The sequence below is a fragment of the Physeter macrocephalus genome, chromosome 5 (assembly GCF_002837175.3).
Source record: "Physeter macrocephalus isolate SW-GA chromosome 5, ASM283717v5, whole genome shotgun sequence".
NCBI classification, from domain to species: domain Eukaryota; kingdom Metazoa; phylum Chordata; class Mammalia; order Artiodactyla; family Physeteridae; genus Physeter; species Physeter macrocephalus.
The window spans coordinates 66,468,514-66,487,478 of NC_041218.1; the positions used below are offsets into that span (position 1 = coordinate 66,468,514).

General features: G+C 35.0%; 1 protein-coding gene across 1 annotated transcript in view; it reads right to left on the reverse strand.

The window, feature by feature from the left end:
- Positions 1–648: 648 nt before the first annotated feature.
- Positions 649–18,965, reverse strand: part of THSD7A (thrombospondin type 1 domain containing 7A) — a 469,228-nt gene continuing 450,911 nt past the window's right edge. Inside the window, exons 23-28 of the mRNA XM_024127055.3 lie at positions 14,749–14,922; positions 9,851–9,946; positions 6,958–7,040; positions 6,399–6,609; positions 3,598–3,685; positions 649–2,895 (exon numbers count right to left, since the gene is read on the reverse strand). Of these exons, the coding sequence (XP_023982823.1) occupies positions 2,811–2,895; positions 3,598–3,685; positions 6,399–6,609; positions 6,958–7,040; positions 9,851–9,946; positions 14,749–14,922 (737 nt within the window). The 3' untranslated portion in view covers positions 649–2,810. The remainder of the gene's footprint in view (positions 2,896–3,597; positions 3,686–6,398; positions 6,610–6,957; positions 7,041–9,850; positions 9,947–14,748; positions 14,923–18,965) is intronic.

Below are 18,965 nucleotides of genomic sequence, written 5' to 3' on the forward strand. Positions count from 1 at the left end.
TTTCTAACAAGAGGCCATCCAGTATTTATTTATCCTAATGATGAACTTCCAGTATGCTCCCTAGTGTTAGATCACATTGAACCTAGTTTCCTTCATATCTGTAAAAGGTAATCAATTTATGAATAAAATCATCTTGTATTTTCATGACATCTTATGTTGATCTGTTCATTTAATTTTAACAATATAGGTAGGATGCTACTGATCTGCTTTCTGAATTAATGACTTTTAAATGATCGTAAGTATAGCATTAGTAGCAACAATATTTTATCCTAGTCAACAATTTCAAGGGTATTGGGTATGGCATGCATTTCATAAGACTGTCAGTGAAACTCTTCAAGTAACTGCAACGGACTATTTCTCAACCATTTTGGACAAATGGAGTTCATTTTATTCAAAGAGATCAACTTGAGGATTATCTGGAAGACCCCTGAGTACATATATTGACAATCACAGTTTTAGGGTGACAATATTATTTTTGTCTTCCTCTTTAATAAGACAGATGAAATGGAATTTGTATTTATCCTAAATCCTTGGTTTAAGGTAAAATTCTCATTTTCCTGACATCCTGTTTGCTTAGAAATGATTTACATGTTGCTTAATACAGTGAATATTGAATAAGGAATTAGTGCTTACCACATTTAATGCTTATCGAAATATGTAGAAATCTGTTTATTTGAGGGACAACGACATTCCAATCTATCTTTTGTAATCTTTGCAAATACTCTAGCAAACAGTAGGGGGAGTTCAAACTCTAGTATGAAGGTAAGATACCTTCTAGTCCAAACCACTTGTGTAGCAACACAGCTATGTTTAAGATAGAATAGCTTGTGATGCTATTTTTTAAAGACCTGAAAACGTAACGTCCTTCCGTCTCCCAAAGGTTGTCGCAATAAATGTTGCCTGAAAAATGGTATCGCTTTTTAATGGCACGTTTTGAATTTTCCTTTCATACGAAAGAAACCAGCCGAGTTAGATATCATTTTACTGTGCCATTCCCAGGGCTACATCTGTGAAAAATATAGCTACTTCCAATACAGTGATAAGTTGAATGACTGTTCTCATTTTTGAAATTAAACACTGATCGCAGTCTGAGGGTAAATGAATGAAAGCTCAAGATGACACAATGGAGAGTGAGTTAGCACTGAAAAAGCTTCTAGAGCAGGGACCAGCAAACCACAACAAATGTGGCCTGCTGACTTCTTTTAAAGGAAGTTTTACTGGAAAACATCCACGCTCATTCTTTTATGTACTGTACTGTGTATTGTCTATGGCTGCATTCTCACAATGGCAGAATGGAGACGTTGCAACATAGACCTGGCTGAAAATCTTCACCATCTGACCTTTTACAGAAAAAGTGTGCCACCCTTGGTCTAGATATTTAATGAAGCCCTGGACAAAATATTTATTCTTGTCTTTTAAAAATTCTAGTTTTTGATATCATACATTAAAAAGACTCGCTTCAAATTTTACTGGTGAGAAAGACAAAACAATGGATTTTGAAATACATTCCATCTGAAACTAGGAAAACAGATCAGCGAGAAAAAAAATCAACATACAATTTTGATTTCTTTTAGTTACAAAAGTCACAAACACATTTTTTTCCATCTGCTCAAAATTAAAAAGACAACCAGCTCCTTTTTTTCTTTTCTTTTCTTTTTTTAACAAAGATAACAAGTATAAAAATCTAGTCATAAACAGCCTTCAAAGTACAATTAAAAACCAACTAGAGGGATCCATCTTTTGGAGGGTCAGTGAGTTCGGGATTTAAACACTTAAATTACCGCCATGTTGTTGATTTCACAATGGCTGCAGTGATGAGGAAGAGTGTGTGCAGCAGATGTAATAGCTAATTCCATCCTGTCGCCATCCCAACTGAACTTTACTCTCTTTAGGACACAAGAACTTGTAAATGTCTCCATGACACTCTGAGCACAGATGTCTTCATCCCATATGAAAAGAGGCAGTTTCTATGGCAATACTGGTTAAGTGCCTATCATGCTGCACTAATATAGTGCAAAAATGTGCCTTCCATATAGCAAAAAAGATGCAGGCAACCAGTTTGAAAATTAGAGAAAGTAGAAACATACTGTATTAACACAAGCAAATTAGTTTTCCAGACAATAACCACTATAAAATACTGAACTTGAGGACTCTTCTAAGGTACTAGTACCTGTCCAGCATTTGTAGTTTGGAGAGAGACAAGAATTAAGTCTTATAAAAGGGTCTTTGCCTCTGAAATGCAGGTCAATGAAACTATCATCAATCACCAGGATGCTGAATTTATTCAGTGGGTTTTCTGCTCAGTTTAGAGTTTATCTTTATTCACCACTAAAATTGCTTATTAACAAGTACATAATCTGACATAATGTGTATCATCAATTGAGTATACATGTTGTTAGGTTTGACTATAGAAGTGTAGAGATCTTGGTATAAACTCTTCATGCAAAAATGTTACTATGATTAACTGCAGACAGAGGCTTGCATCAGGCATCCTAACTGGCCAAGCCCACCACCATATTTTAGAGATGAAAGTGAATTATCAGTTGGTAGATTTCAGAAAGATCACATAAAACTCTCAGAATGCAGCATGTATTCAACTAAATCTCCTAGAATTCTCAAGGCTGATGGTTTCTATGTAAGTGGTACTGTCTTGATATCTCCAGTGGCACTGTGATTTTCACTCTTAATGATGATCTTTTAAGAAGTTACAATGTATTTTAATCCATACAGTTTGAATAGCTTTGTGGCCTCTGGATATCTACAGCAAAGATAGAAAGCTGAGACTGGTTGTTGGCAGGATAAGTTATGGTTTACATGTCTGCATCTCCATCATAGGCTAAGGTTAAAGGTTTCAGTCGGTTGTTTTGCCTTCTTTGGGGTTTCTTTGGCTTTTTGCTGTAAAGAAAAAAAAATCATTAAAATTGGGAGAAAGAAAATCAATATTCAATTGCAATTTTTTATTGTTTTAAATGAAAAAACTGGAAACACTGATAAACCTAAATTGCTTAATTGCCTACACTGCCTAAATTCAACCTTAAAATTTGATTTTCTGGTTTTTTAATTTCTCTGTTTTATGCTCTGAATAAACTTGAAACAGCACCCTTCAAATATTTTATTATCCTGTAAAAGATGAATTGTTTAAATGGAATTCCTCTAGTACTAACAATGGAAATAATGTTATAGTATAATCATTTATATTTGTCCATAAAGTTTTATAAATAACACAATTTGTAATTAATGCATGTTTTAAAAGATAGTTAAATTGGGTATTACCGTAATATCTTCCTCAGTAATTCAATATAAAAATCTACAGTTCATCATAAGTATACAAAGTAATATTTGCTTATAGAACCAAGGAGAACATACTTGAGAAGATGACCTGGGGCAGCTCTGGCTCATCTTCAGAAATTAAATGGCTCAGATTTGGTAGTTTTTAGACTATCTAAGACTAAAGCCATGCTTATTCAGAAATTCAGATGACCACTAATGTGGAATACTTATTTGAGACATTAGATTGCTGTTCCTGGTTATGGCCAGTTGAAAGTGGTTCCTCTGAAATAGAGATCCCCTTAGATTTTGAAATATTTAAACACTCACCAAGCTAGATAGATCATGGAGACAATGAAGATGAGTAACACAAATGCCCCAGCTGCTACACCGTAAACCCAGGTCTTTAGTCTCCCATCTAAGAAGAATGGATATTAGTCATTAATTTACATTAGTCTGGTATATATATGACAGTCTTTAACTACAACAAATGACCAGTCACATATGACCAAGTCCTTTCAAAACTCAAAATGAATTATTGCTTAGGCATAATTAATGATTAATGCAAAGCTGCTATAGTGAGTTAGATGGTCCTTCATGAAAGATAAATTGTCAATGAAAATTGAATTGAAAAGCAATGAAGTTGGAATTCAAGTTCAGATTTCAAGTTAACAGGTCTACATTTCTGCTGCTTCTTATCTGAATTTTCTTTTAAACCCAATATATGTGTAACGCTAATATAAACATTTTCTTCTGATTTTCATTCTATCTTTAGAATGGCAATTGTGAGAAAAGAAGAAAAAATAATGCAATTTCAAGAAAGTCCTACAACTTTGAGGACAGGTATCTGACAGGTATCTCAATGTAAACTGTGTCATTTAAATATTTTTTCCAGATGAATTGATAGTAAATATATTTAACATTTTTGGAATTAATAATCCTTTATCTAGTTTATACTTAGAGCGTGCTTTAAAACTGATTTGACAATATCAATTGTAAAAACAGCCAAGTTTGATTAACATATAAAAGGATCTCTAAATAACTTTTTTCTACCTTTTCTATTGTATGGAATCAGGACAGGAATTTTTCTTTTTTTCCAGTTTTATGACAGGAACTTTTAAAATTTGGTTTTCTGGTCTCATTCTCTTTGAACTTCTCAGTTTTATATTCTGAATAGACTTCAAACGACTGATACTATTAATGGCTTTGCCTAACTGAACTTGATCTTCACACCAACATGTATTTTCTGTTGCACACATACAGCTAAACATATGATTTTAGAATTAAAATTATAGATTGGGCAAAATGACCCCACAGAGACTCTGGTTTATCCAATGTTTGGAAGGCATCAAAAGCAAATTAGTACTATGAAATTTTTTTTTTTTTTTTTGCCTAGAGCTGGATCAATTAGGGGTTCACTTGATGGAAATAAACTAAGTTAATATTCTAAATACGCTTTTTTTTTTTTTTCCTCAATTCTAAAGATTTAAAAAATTTGAGTCTGGGTTCAAAATCGAAAGAGCTCTTATTGGGTTTATTTGCCCTGAGAGAAATTCAACAAATATTTTTGGGTTTTTCATAAACCAAGAGCAAGGTCTAATTGTATGTTTTTAGAACATGTACCTTTTTAATATATTAAAATGTTCACTTTCGGAAAACTATATATTAAATGAAAAATGACAATAATAATATTCTCTCTTTAAAAATCAGTTTTTTGTTTTTCGGTACGCAGGCCTCTCACTGTTGCGGCCTCTCCCGTTGCGGAGCGCAGGATCCAGACGCGCAGGCTCAGCGGCCACGGCTCACAGGCCCAGCCGCTCCGCGGCATGTGGGATCTTCCCGGACTGGGGCACGAACCCGTGTCCCCTGCATCGGCAGGCGGACTCTCAACCACTGCGCTACCAGGGAAGCCCCCTAAAAATCAGTTTTGATGTGAGGAGATCTGCTTGGATTTTTGGTCAGGGTCAAGACTGCAAATGGCCATTTGCTGGTCCGCTGTCCTGGACACTGAGAGGAAGAGTTTCCCATGCTTACAGAAACAGGTCAGCTTTACAAAATAAATTTTATTTTCAGCTTGAAACCTAATCAAGGCAGGGATGATGTGGTTAAATATGACTCACCCAAATATTGAACATACTTAAAAAAAAAAATTCCCAATAGTGATTCACCAGTAAGGGAAAGTGTTTTGACTAAATGCATTAAAAATAGAGATGTGCTGGCTATGCAAATCACTTCCTTCCTTTCTCATGTTTCTAACGGAGTCAGGAAGTAATTTATGCCTGGCTTTGCCTGGAGATTTCCTTCGGTCATGAACTAGTCATCCCTCTAGGGTGTGAGAAAAAGTGTCATGATCTTAGTTACCACATAGCTCTTGCAGCACATTTTTAAGCACCAGCTTAGTTCTAGGGCTAAGCATATGGTTCAATCAACTGAAGAGAGAAAAGGTACAGAGTAAGGATAGCATCTGATGAGGCTTCAGGCTTTTGTCTGTATGGGCTTCAAGCCCATTACTAGATACATTACGAGCTGTCTGTTGAATATGACAGGTGTCTGGTCAGTCTCCAAGTTTAGATTGTCCCATCTAGACAGGAAGGCTCCATCCCTGCCCCTGTTTATCTGGTGCTAGTATAGATTCTGAGTATTTGAGTGTGCCAGGTCTAAGGGCTGGTAGAAATTGGTCTGGCTGCCAAGTATCTCCTGCATTGCTGATCTTCCTATTTAAGGTTCAAATATTTAACATTCTTGGTGAAATGGAAAATTCTTTAACGTCATTATAGTTTTATTTGTTCGGGTTCTGAATGACAACACTTTTTCCTAATATTTTCTTTGTTAGATTTCTTTGTTCAATGTGAAAATAATTATACTTCTAAATTTAGGACTGAAATTAAAATAAATAATATCAATCCTAAAATTTTTCTCAGAAGAAAGTAATTTCATTTTTCTGAATTTTCAGCATGAGTGCTTTATTCGTAATAGTAGAAAATTATAATAATATATGGCAGTATCAACATAAATGACTATACATAAAATAATTAACTCATATGAAAATGCTTGCTCATTTTTTAAATCCTTTGGCATTGGTTAAATATATAGCTAAAGAATTCTACATCAACACTGTCTAGTCACTTCACCTGGCTCAAATGGCTGTAGAAACCAGGTCCTTCCCCGTCCTGCTGGGTTACTGGAGGGTTGGGTTGGATGTACTGCCCGACTGGTTTTCACATCTCCTCTTTTGTCCTCCACAGTGGGTATCACCACCACGGGGATAAGTGTGCACTGCTCAAGTGTACCATTGGAAGACATGACTTCAGTGTACCCTTCTTCACAACTGCATATCCTTGTCTGCAGGAGAACAAGACTTATACTGTACATGCAAGGTGATCTTTGTAAGCATAACAGACCTGACTTGAAGAGCAGCCTTTAAAGAAATATTGTTCTGGGAATTTACTTCATGTAATTTCTGTCGTAAGTACGTAAAAAAGAACACACTTTTTGTCCCTTTACAAACTTATTCTAACAGCAGAAGCAAGTGCATTCAGGATTGTTTATAGTGATAAAAGGAGAGGTCCCAAAATAGAATTTTTATGCCTCAAGACATGCTTTTTTGGGGTGGGGGAATGGATTGTACCAGAGGCAGTGGGGTGACAAATGATGAAGCTGGCTTGCCTACTCTAATGAATTCACACATACCTCGCTACAGTACGAGTGGGGTTGACTACACGGTGGATTACAAGACCTGTCAGCATCAGGCTGGCGCACCACCAAGCAGCCCCCTGCAGAACAGAAAATCATATTTTGACAAGTAGCATCTCTTGCAATGATTAAAAATACATCATTGTTGTAGACTTGTCTTTGAATCCTGAACCACCTTGGGAATCCCACAGACTTTTCTGAGGGCAGCTGACTGAAATATTTGGTTGACCTTGACCACTTTATTTAGGATCTTGAGGCTCTTCTTATTCAAAGGAGACAGCATACTAGCTGTCACTCAGCAGGTGCTCAATAAGCACCTGTTGAATGGATGATTTTATAGTTGCTACTTTGAAAACACTAATTGCCTGCAAGCTATTTATCACAGTTTCTGAGACCAAGTCCAGCACTAAAAAGCAGATTTAATATTCTTTTAAAATTCTTTCTTGGTTATTCAAATAAATAGTTTTCATGTTAAGATGTCCCTTTAATTCATGTGACTATCTTGTATATGTATTTTTTATAATACATACTTCTTTTTGAGAAAATCACTAATTCAGGATATTTTTTGGGTATAAGAAAACAAAGGCAGCTACTAAGTGTATGTTTGCACTATTGTTTTAACTTGACATTGCAGCTCTCTGTTTCGTCCTCTTCTTTCTTCCTTCGAGTACAGTACCAGGTGTGCTGAAGTTGTTATAATGAAGTTTCAAGACAAGAATAGATGTCATAAAGAAACAGTATTGGTGGCATGGAAAGAACTGATAGTTTCAAACCATACTTATTCAACTTAGAATTTTAGCAAAGCAAAATTTTTCCTTTATTTGTGGAATTGATGATCCTCTGGAATCTAATCAAAGGTGCCTATTAAGTCCTTGCCTTATCTCTCTATATTGTAAACAAAATATTCACAGAAAAATTGTTATGGAAAAGCAGTTAGTCATTGCAAGGCAGTTGCAGTTACATGGCCATATTGAAGTTATCATCATTAAACATATGAAGACAAAGTAAAACAGCATCTTGAGTTTCTTATAAAGACAACTATTCATAAAATTAAAGCAATCAATCAAGGTAGATAATATACTTTACATGCTTGTCTATTTCTCATAAAGAATCTCATCTCTCCTAAAAGATGGAAGAAGAATGCATACAGAGTTTATCACAAATCAATCATTTACACATTTTTTGGGGGGGCTATAAAACAGCATTAGAAGGAATAAATACATGGGATACTTATATGGAAAAGAAATTGAAAATATGATTTCTACAGGTAAGTAAGTCTTTTAAAATTTGACTTACCTTTGCATTGGGGAATAGCCCCAATTTCAGTGTGAAAAGAGCTTTTAACACGTAGAAGAGAAGGCAGACAACTATTATTTGCATCCATATTTGGGAAAAAAAAAACACTGAAAACTAATAGGACCCTCTGGGAAAGCTGTAAAATACCCTCTGAATAGTTTAAAGAAGAATGTAAACATTCATTTTCAACACCTGAGTTGAGTGGACCGCCTCTATAATGCTTTTGGGTTCAGAAAGCCTAGGCTTCTCTTCCCAGAACTCTTGTCTTCCCCTGTTGCCTCTGAGAGTGGTGTGCTTGGAACAGATTTTTCTTCCAGAAAATAATAGTGTGAGAGAGCAAAGGGTTTCTTGGTAGGTGTCTCTTCTTTGTTATAGATGTATCCACTGGGAGTTGCTATTATCAAGTGTTTCTTAACACAGATTTCTCATGTATAAAATCTTATCTTCACAAGGATACAATCTGACATCCTGCTGTAGCTTTCATAAGGAGGAAATGAGTAATTAGGTTTCAATAAATCCAGGTAATTTAAAATTCAGTATAAAAATTAATGCTTTCCAAAAAGCCTATCGACCCCTGCTCCTGTCATCTTACTGTAGATATTACAGTTAAATTTATAAATGGACATTACTCAGAGGCAACAAAATGCACATTACTTTTTCTCCCTGCCAGAGGGTCAAAACAATGGCAGCAAGTCAGCAGGTCCCCCTGAACAGTTAACTGTCAATACTCAGGCTGCTGCTATGCTATGGAGATTCCTGTAGATTCGATCTCTACAAATACATTGTTTAAGAAGAGACATTAGATCTTTGGGTCCATGGGCTTGAGGCTGAGGTTCTGTTCTGACCCTGGTTTCTTTGTAGAAAATTTGCAGGGTGGTTCACTCCAGCTCTGGAGCCAATTTCCTTCCCTCTTCAAAGGGTCTTTGGGATCCCTTGCATTTACTGGACTCAGATAAGGAAACTTCAGTAACTGTAGACTAGAGTAGTTCTTGGGGGTATATTTGGGTCAAAGGAAATTCAAAAAAAGTTTTCATTTGGATTTCTTCTTTCAATGTACAATGATTTTTGACTTGGGACAGAGTAGGTAGATTGGCTACTCTTATGCTCTGGGCTGGAGTTTTACCAATAGATCTTCTATAAATCATAGATTTCTGAATTTAAGCAAAATATTTGGATTTGTGTAATCATATTCTCGTGGCAGTATTTTTGGACTGCATGTATATTGCCTTTAAGGCACAGAAACAGAGTCAACAAAATATTGACTTTCTTAGCATGTAAGAAGTAAGTTATTAATATATAAGATTTATAGGAAAAACAATCTGAGATTTACTTATAATCATTTATTAGAATTAGACAGTATTTTAATTAAATTATAGCAGCAATGTCTAAAATGGCAGGGTGAGGGAGAATTTAATTGAAACATTAAACAGTAAAATAACTTGTCATTGGTCATCAGGTGCACAGCTCAGGTGTCGTGAACCCAACCACGTGTGGAATACTGAAAGAATATCTTTGTTTTCGTAATGATTTTCTTTAACCAATTACATGCGTGTTACAGGAAGCCTTTCAAAGAACAAAGAAATGGGAGGTTTACCTGTTACATTTATACCATCTGATCTTTGACACCAGACTGTTCGGGAAGAGCCCTTCCAAGCACTAGCCATCCATTTATACTCGTAACACTGTCCATCTGCAGGAACACAATAAACATTAACAGAGGCATTCTGTAGGCCAGCGGAACAATCATGGAGATAGGGTATTAATGAAATATTTATAAACAATTGGAAAGGGATGAGAAGTCCATCCTGAATGATTCAAATGTCAAGTTATTATCCAGAAGTTGCCATATAAATGTTAAAAAATTCCAGATACATACCTAAATTCCAACTAATTTTCCATGTCTGCTGTCATACTATCTAATGTGAACCTGGATTTTCAATTTAATTTTATGTTTATTTGAAGTATTATAAAATATCCAACATACCGACAAGGACAGAGAATAATTTTAAAAATATTCAATTACCCATCATTCAATTTTAACTAATATTACCATTTAGTCATATTTGCTTTAGTTTTTTTTTTTTGCTTGTTGATGAGTAAAAAAAGTAACAAACTTGATGTTCTATTATATTGCTTCCTGATCTGATCCTCCCTCCTTGTTTCTCCAGCAATACCCAGTCTTCTGAAGTAGATACATGCATTTCTGTGACGTTTTAAATTCTTTTAATATAAATAGAATGTAAGTATAAATATATACAACCTATAAATGATTTATAGAATTATTTTTAGGTTTTGTTTTGTTTTTTTTTGGGGGGGGGTGGTCTGTGTTGTGTCTTCGTTGCTGCGCGTGGGCTTTCTCCCTTTGTTGTAAACAGGGGCTACTCTTCGTTGCAGTGCGCGGGCTTCTCTTGTTGCAGAGCACAGGCTCTAGGCGCGTGGGCTTCAGTAGTTGCCCAGTGTGGGCTCAGTAGTTGTGGCGCACGGGCTTAGTTGCTCCGCAGCATGTGGGATCTTCCCGAACCAGGGGTCGAACCCATATCCCCTGCATTGACAGGAGGATTCTTAACCACCGTGCCACCAGGGAAGCCCTTTAGGCAGTCTTAAAATTTAAAAAGTATCATACTGATACATATGATACATACATCTTTTTGAAACTTAATAGTCAATGTTATATGTAACATAAAATGTTATAAATGAAATATTTCTATGTGATTTTTTTAATGCAGACATAGTCCATTTATTTTAACTGCTACATAGAATTCCATGGTACTATCTACTACAATTTATTTAGCTATTTCCTCTATGGGTGGACTTTTAGGTTGTTTTCAACTTATGCTATTATAACAGTGCCTCAGTGGTCAGTTTTGTGCAAGCCTCCTGGCGCTTCTTCAAGGTAAATATTTAGAAGGGAAATTTCTGGGTATCACTGTAGGGATAGCTGAAACTTTACTAAATACAGCTCATTCTTTTCTTTAAAAGGTGACAGTTTATATACCCACCAGCACTGAATAAGAGTTACTATTACTCTAAACCCTCACAAACATTTATAAATTCCAGATTTAAATTTCTTGTCAGTCTTGTGGGTATGGCAAGCTATCTTGTCATTTTTAACTTGTAGTTGATTACCAAAGCTATTAAACAGTGAGAAAAATGTTTTGGGGCATTTAGATTTCCCCTTGTGAATTGCTTATGTATATCTTTTGGCTCCCCCCACCCCTTTTTTTCTACTGAAGTCTATGCCTTTTCATATTGGGTTGTGGTTGCCCAGTGTGGGCTCAGTAGTTGTGGCGCACGGGCTTAGTTGCTCCGCAGCATGTGGGATCTTCCCGAACCAGGGGTCGAACCCATATCCCCTGCATTGACAGGAGGATTCTTAACCACCGTGCCACCAGGGAAGCCCTTTAGGCAGTCTTAAAATTTAAAAAGTATCATACTGATACATATGATACATACATCTTTTTGAAACTTAATAGTCAATGTTATATGTAACATAAAATGTTATAAATGAAATATTTCTATGTGATTTTTTTAATGCAGACATAGTCCATTTATTTTAACTGCTACATAGAATTCCATGGTACTATCTACTACAATTTATTTAGCTATTTCCTCTATGGGTGGACTTTTAGGTTGTTTTCAACTTATGCTATTATAACAGTGCCTCAGTGGTCAGTTTTGTGCAAGCCTCCTGGCGCTTCTTCAAGGTAAATATTTAGAAGGGAAATTTCTGGGTATCACTGTAGGGATAGCTGAAACTTTACTAAATACAGCTCATTCTTTTCTTTAAAAGGTGACAGTTTATATACCCACCAGCACTGAATAAGAGTTACTATTACTCTAAACCCTCACAAACATTTATAAATTCCAGATTTAAATTTCTTGTCAGTCTTGTGGGTATGGCAAGCTATCTTGTCATTTTTAACTTGTAGTTGATTACCAAAGCTATTAAACAGTGAGAAAAATGTTTTGGGGCATTTAGATTTCCCCTTGTGAATTGCTTATGTATATCTTTTGGCTCCCCCCACCCCTTTTTTTCTACTGAAGTCTATGCCTTTTCATATTGGGTTGTGGGAATTTTTTATTCTAGAATAACACTTCTCAAATTATGGTCCAGGGACCAGGGAAGACTTTGACATTCTTTCAGAGTACGTGTGTGAGGATTTTCCCTTTAACTACACACCTGGGTAAGTAAGGCTGGATTTTCTTCATATACATAAACTAAACTAAGATGGCAATAGACTGAATGCAGAAGCAGAGAAGAGAAGCCAGCTGTCTTCTGTTAAGCCAGATGTTAAGCCAGAGATTTGAAAAAGTGTAAAACGAGACTCTGCCTGTCACTAAAGTTATTTTCTTTTTGTTTTGGAAAATAGTTATTTATGGTAACAAATTGATTTATGATTGTTTTAAATTATCAAATATTTTAAAACATCAGTTGTCATTTTTTAATATGAAAAATTTTGATATATATAACTCACAGAGAAAAGCAGTTTGGGGTATTCAGCAATTTTACAAGTATGAAATTGTCTTGGAATGCTGCAAAGATTTAGGATAGTTGTTCTAGACACTAATTCCTTAAAATTGACTTCACAAATATCTTTTCTAAGACTGTGGCTTGTCTGGTAACTTTGTTTATGATCTATTTTACAGTGTAGAAGATTCAAATTTTGATTTAAAATAATTTTTTTTTCATTTTTGTGTGTGATTTTGGTGTTGTATTGGGGAGATTTTCGTCATCTTTTTTTTCTACCCAACTTTGTTTTATTTCTTAAGATTTCACAATAAATGGGAGTTGTCTGTTTCTTTAAATTTTAGTAAAACTCATAATTAAAGCCATTTAGGTTTTAGTGTGTGTGCATGTGTGAGAATATTTGATAGACTTGTGTTTTTAATAGTTGCAGAATCTTTGGTTTAGTTTCTCTATTACTCTTGATAAATAACATTCTAAATTGTTGTCAAGTTTTTACATTTATTAGCAAAATTTATTCATAGAATTATATTTTTAAACACTATTTTATTAGTAGTAGTAATTTTGTCCTTTTTTTTTCTTCATTGATTTTGCATGAGGTGGTCTATTTTGTTAGTTTGGTCAAAATAACAAGCTCTTGGTTTTGTTGATTATCTTGTTTATTTGTTTTCTATCTCATTGAATTTGTATTTATCAGTACTGTATACACTCTATTTCCCTTTTTTTTTTAAAAATTGGGTTGAAAGTCTAGCTGTTATTAAACTTTTCTCCCTCCTATGTAAGAATGTAAAGCTTCAAATTACCTTCTAAGTACTTCTGTGCTGCATCCTGCATAACATTTGATATGTAATGCTCTAGAAATGTAGCTTTCAGTTTTCACTTCTGTGTGGGCATGGGGAGAATTTCTTTGCAATTGTTACTGATTCCTAATTTTACTTCATTGTCATTTCAGGGTAAACAATTCTTTTTCTTTTCTTGGGAATTATTTCATTTATTGTAACCTCTGACCTTTCTCTCCTTTACCTACCCAAGAATATGAAATGTTTTATCTGGTTGGTAAATTGGGGAAGACTTAACTAAGAAGGTGGATAATTCTATAATTCTTGGGTTAAGGCATCTAGCTCAATTGGCTTTCATTCTAAGCATTGTTCTCCAACATTCTAAGCTTTCTTCAACTTTTCAGTAATATAGATGTTATTTTGGCTCCTATTTGCTAATATATGTCATACTCAATTGCTTCAGAACACAAGCAGGAATGAGAGGGTTGTTTCTTGAGCAAGACATTCTCCACTAGATAACAATTCTTTTTTTTTTCATTTAGATTGCTTCTGTGTTCCCAAGCTAGAACATTTTAATGCTCTGTGGTTCTTGTGAATGTCATCTATTGCTTATATTGGGTGCATGGCTCTATGTGTATGTACATATATACACACAGACATATAAAGATGTTTTTTTATATATGCTGTATATCAAATTCAGACTAATCCTTACCAATACTTAGATTTATCAATTTCCGAGAATATAGTAAAATATCTCATTTTGCTGTTGCTTTGTAATTTTTCTTTCTTTCAGCCTCAGTGGCCATGGCTCACGGGCCCAGCCGCTCCGCGGCATGTGGGAACCTCCCGGACGGGGGCGCGAACCCGTGTCCCCTGCACCGGCAGGCGGACGCTCAACCACTGCGCCACCAGGGAAGCCCTCTTTCTTTCTTTTGATTTAAATAAATTGAGGATATTCTTAGATTCACACATCATCAGGGTTGCTACAGGTGTACAAATAACTTGCTCCTAATTATCTCAGCCTTCTTTAGCTCATAAAACTTGGAAATATTTTTACAATATTTCGTTTATGAAGGGTGGCAAGACTTTTATTCTCTAAATATTTAGAATTCGGAATCATACCCTTAATTCTCAACTTTAAGTGATATCTTAGCAAATTTGCCTATTTAACAGAAAATTTTATATCTTACACTTTTGCTTACCAACACAAAAGTAAAATAAATAGATTTTATGAATGGTAGCACTCACCATCACATGATTTTGTTTCTAACATCTGCTCTGGGCAGAGATGTTGATTCTCTAGCTCTTGTATAATCACCGCTCTGGAACGGACCTGTATTCCACCAAAACCTAGGTCCTCACCATTCACACAGGTCAGCTGACACAGGCTCCAGGAAGACCACTCCTTCAAATAACAGTCACCTGCAAAACACAGGTTTGTAGTTTATACCCATACCCATAAAGAATAGCCAGCCAGATAATCATTTTATGTTTAACCCGACTGAGCAATGTTTTTAGGTATGCCCGTCATTCATGATATTTGTAAGATTTGTATAAGTATTTAATATTTGCAAGTTTGTATGTGGTTTTGTAAGTTTGCATTAATAGTGTTATTTTCTGAGTGGATGTTACTGAGTATAGCATATGTGTTGCTTAATGATATCAAAGGTAAACTATGGTTTGAAGGAGCTTGTCCATCATGATTTCCCTTCCCTTAAGTGACAACAATACTTGATTAAAACCTGCTACTATCACTCTTGTCATTATCATCATAAAGGGGTTTATTAAGCACTTGGTACTATTAAAAGAAAATCGAAATATACATAGGACTTGTCTTCTAGGTGTTCAAAATTTCAAAGACCTTGAAGTCCAAGGCTGAGAAAGCTGGTATTTATGCTTGGTTTCTGTTTCTTCCCAAAGCTGTGGAGGTGAGACAGCTAACCAAGCAGCTGCAGTAGTGGCAATAATGCACACAATTTCCTCTGATCTACATCTTCAGTCAACTTCCTCCTTTTTTTCAATTATTTATTGAAGAGTAATATATATATGCAAAATGATGACACATCATAAATGCACAGATAGCTGAATTTTCACAGTCTGATTAAATACCCATGTAACCAACCTCCAAATCAAGCAACAGAGCATTCTCAGAATCTCAGAAACCCTCCTCATGCTATACATGGAATAGAACCATATGTACTTTTTTAATGTCTGGTTTCTTTCACTCATTTATGTTTTGAGAACCATCACATATTTATGTTGCTCTAACTTGCTCATTTTTACTGCTGTGCTTTATTTATAAACATACCACTATTTACATTTCGATTCTACTATCGATGGGCATGTGGAGAGTTGTAAATTTTTCCTATTATGAATACTGCTGCTGTGAACATTTTAGTATGAGTCTTTTGGTGAACTTATATATGCATTTCTTTTGGGTATATAACTAGAAAATAGTTACAGTTATATAGGAATTGTTGGGCCATAGTATATCATGTGTTCATCTTCAACCATTTTCAGAACAGGGAAGATTTAATGAAATACACCTTTCTCGTATACTCATTCATTCTTCAGGACTGACTGCTTGGTGATACTGTTCAGAGGATGCAGTACATTTTGATAAACACAAATCCATAAGGGATTCTTATCACTTTAATTATTCCAGCCATATCGAATGAATAATTTATATTGCCTTATATTATACTGAAGATATCTAATGTTAGCACAAAATTACCTGGAGATCTGATTAATGAAAAAACTTCTTGTGCCAGGATTAAGAAATCCTGGAAAGACATGAATTACTGACTAACAGATACATGTATAATACTAAAGTGGAGTGATCTTTGTACACCTTTACTATAGTGTGTCATTATTACTCTGTCTAATGTCATCCCAAAATGAAGAAAATTCTAGTAAATTTTGGAAGTGCTAAGGAAAAAGAAACTAAGAAGAATTTTTAAGTAGTCAGAGAAAGTTTTATAAATATTTATATCCCCTAGGAAATGCTACTTTTGGCTTACTCAGTTTTTAATTATGCAAGAGAAACTATTAAAAATAAGATAGAGAAGCTCCTGTCAATATGAATGTAGTGTTAACTTCACCTCAGTGACTGCAAACTACATGGAAGTAAAATATACCTTTTTACTAACAGGCTTTATCTCTGTGCTTGTATCACTTCACATAGTGTATTTTGACACAAAACTCAATAAATCTTTTAATGGTAGTCTGTGGATTATATAATTATCACTCCAGAATAATCCACGCCAAGCTTCAAAGATTTAATAACAGCAAATAAGTGTGAGGCATTGACTTGTACTAAATATATTTTTATATTTCGACCATATAAAACATTGTAATAATAAAATTACACTCTGCCTACCAAAGACATTAAGTGTCTGAAATGCATTTCCTACTTCAGTATTCTACTCTTTAAAGCTTATTAGCTCACATGCTGCTAGCCTTCAAAAGCCATCACTGGAGAAAACTAGCAAGAGAGGAATGGAAATGAATAGATTGTAATTTACAAGAGAAGACCAGCCTCCTCCTGGATTTGTAATTGCTTTAATTAAAATGGTGAATTGCCCTGTTCTATGCTACTGTGGGATCTTGCAGTTTTTCTTCACATCGTTTACCACAGATTTCTTTTTTTTAATTTTATTTTATATTGGAGTATAGTTGATAAACAATGATGTGTTAAATATAGGAATACAGCAAAGTGATTCACTTGTACCCATACAAGTATCCATTCTTTTGCAAATTCTTTTCTCATTTAGGTTATTACAGAATATTGAGCCAAGTTCCCTATGCTATACAGTAGGTCCTTGTTGGTTATCTATAGTAGTGTGTACATGTCAATCCCAAACACCCAATCTATCCCTCCCTGCCTTTCTCCCTGGTAACCATAAGTTCATTCTCTAAGTCTGTGAGTGTTCCTGTTTTGTAAATAAGTTCATTATTATCATTTTTTTTAGATTCTGCATATAAGTGATATCATATGATATTTGTCTTTCTCTGTCTGACTTACTTCACTTAGCATGATAATCTCTAGGTCCATCCATGTTGCTGCAAATGGCATTATTTCATTCTTTTTAATGGCCGAGTAATATTCCATTGTATATATGTACCACATCTTCTTTATCTGTTCCTCTGTCAATGGACATTTAGTTTGCTTCCATGTCTTGGCTGTTGTCAACAGCGCTGCATTGAACATCAGGTGCATGTATCCTTTTGAACCACAGTTTACTCTGGATATATACCCAGGAGTGGGATTGCTGGGTCATATGGTAGCTCTATTCTTAGTTTTTTAAGGAACCTCCATACTGTTCTCCATAGTGGTTGTACCAATTTACAATCCCACCAACAGGAGGGTAGGAGGGTTCCCTTTTCTCCACACCCTCTCCAGCATTTTTGTTTGTAGATTTTTTGATGATGGCCATTCTGACTGGTGTGAGGTGACATCTCACTGTAGTTTTTATTTGCATTTCTCTAATACTTAACAATGTTGAGCATCTTTTCATGTGCCTTCTGGCCATCTGTAGGTCTTCTTTGGAGGAATGTCTATTTAGGTCTTCCACCCATTTTTTGATTCATTTGCTTGTTTTTTTGATTTGGAGCTCCACGAGCTGTGTACATTTTGGAGATTAATCCCTTGTCAGTCACATTGTTTGCAAATACTTTCTCCCATTCTGTGGTGGTCTTTTTGTTTTGTTGATGGCTTCCTTTGCTGTGCAAAAGCCTCTAAGTTTAATTAGGTTCCATTTGTTTATTTTTGTTTTTATTTCCATTACTCTAGGAGATAGATGGAAAGATTTTGCTGTGATTTATGTTAGAGTGTTCTGCCTATGTTTTCCTCTAAGTTTTTAGTATTCTGTCTTACATTTAATTTTCTTAATTTTATTACAGAATTAAGAAAATTCTTAATTTTCTTTTTTTTGCAATATCTTTGTCTCGTTTTGGTAACAGGCTGATGGTGGCCTTGTAGAGTGAGCTTGGGAGTGTTCCTTCCTCTGCACTTTTTTTGGAAGAGTTTCAGAAGTGTAGGTTTAACTCTTCTCTAAATGTTTGATAGAATTGGACTGTGAAGTCATCTGGTCCTGGATTTTTGTTTGTTGGAAGTTTTTTCATCACAGTTTCAATTTCAGTGCTTGTGATTGGTCTGTTCATATTTTCTATTTCTTCCTGGTTCAGTCTTGGGAGATTGTACCTTTCTAAGAATTTGTCCATTTCTTCCAGGTTGTCCATTTTATTGACATAGAGTTGCTTGTAGTAGTCTCTTATGATCCTTTATATTTCTGTGGTGTCCATTTAACTTTTTTCATTTCTAATTGATCTGAGTCTTCCCTTTTTTTCTTGATGACTCTGGCTAACGGTTTATCAATTTTGCTTATCTTCTCAAAGAACCAGCTTTTAGTTTTATTGATCTTTGCTATTGTTTTCTTTGTTTCTGTTTCATTTATTTCTGCTCT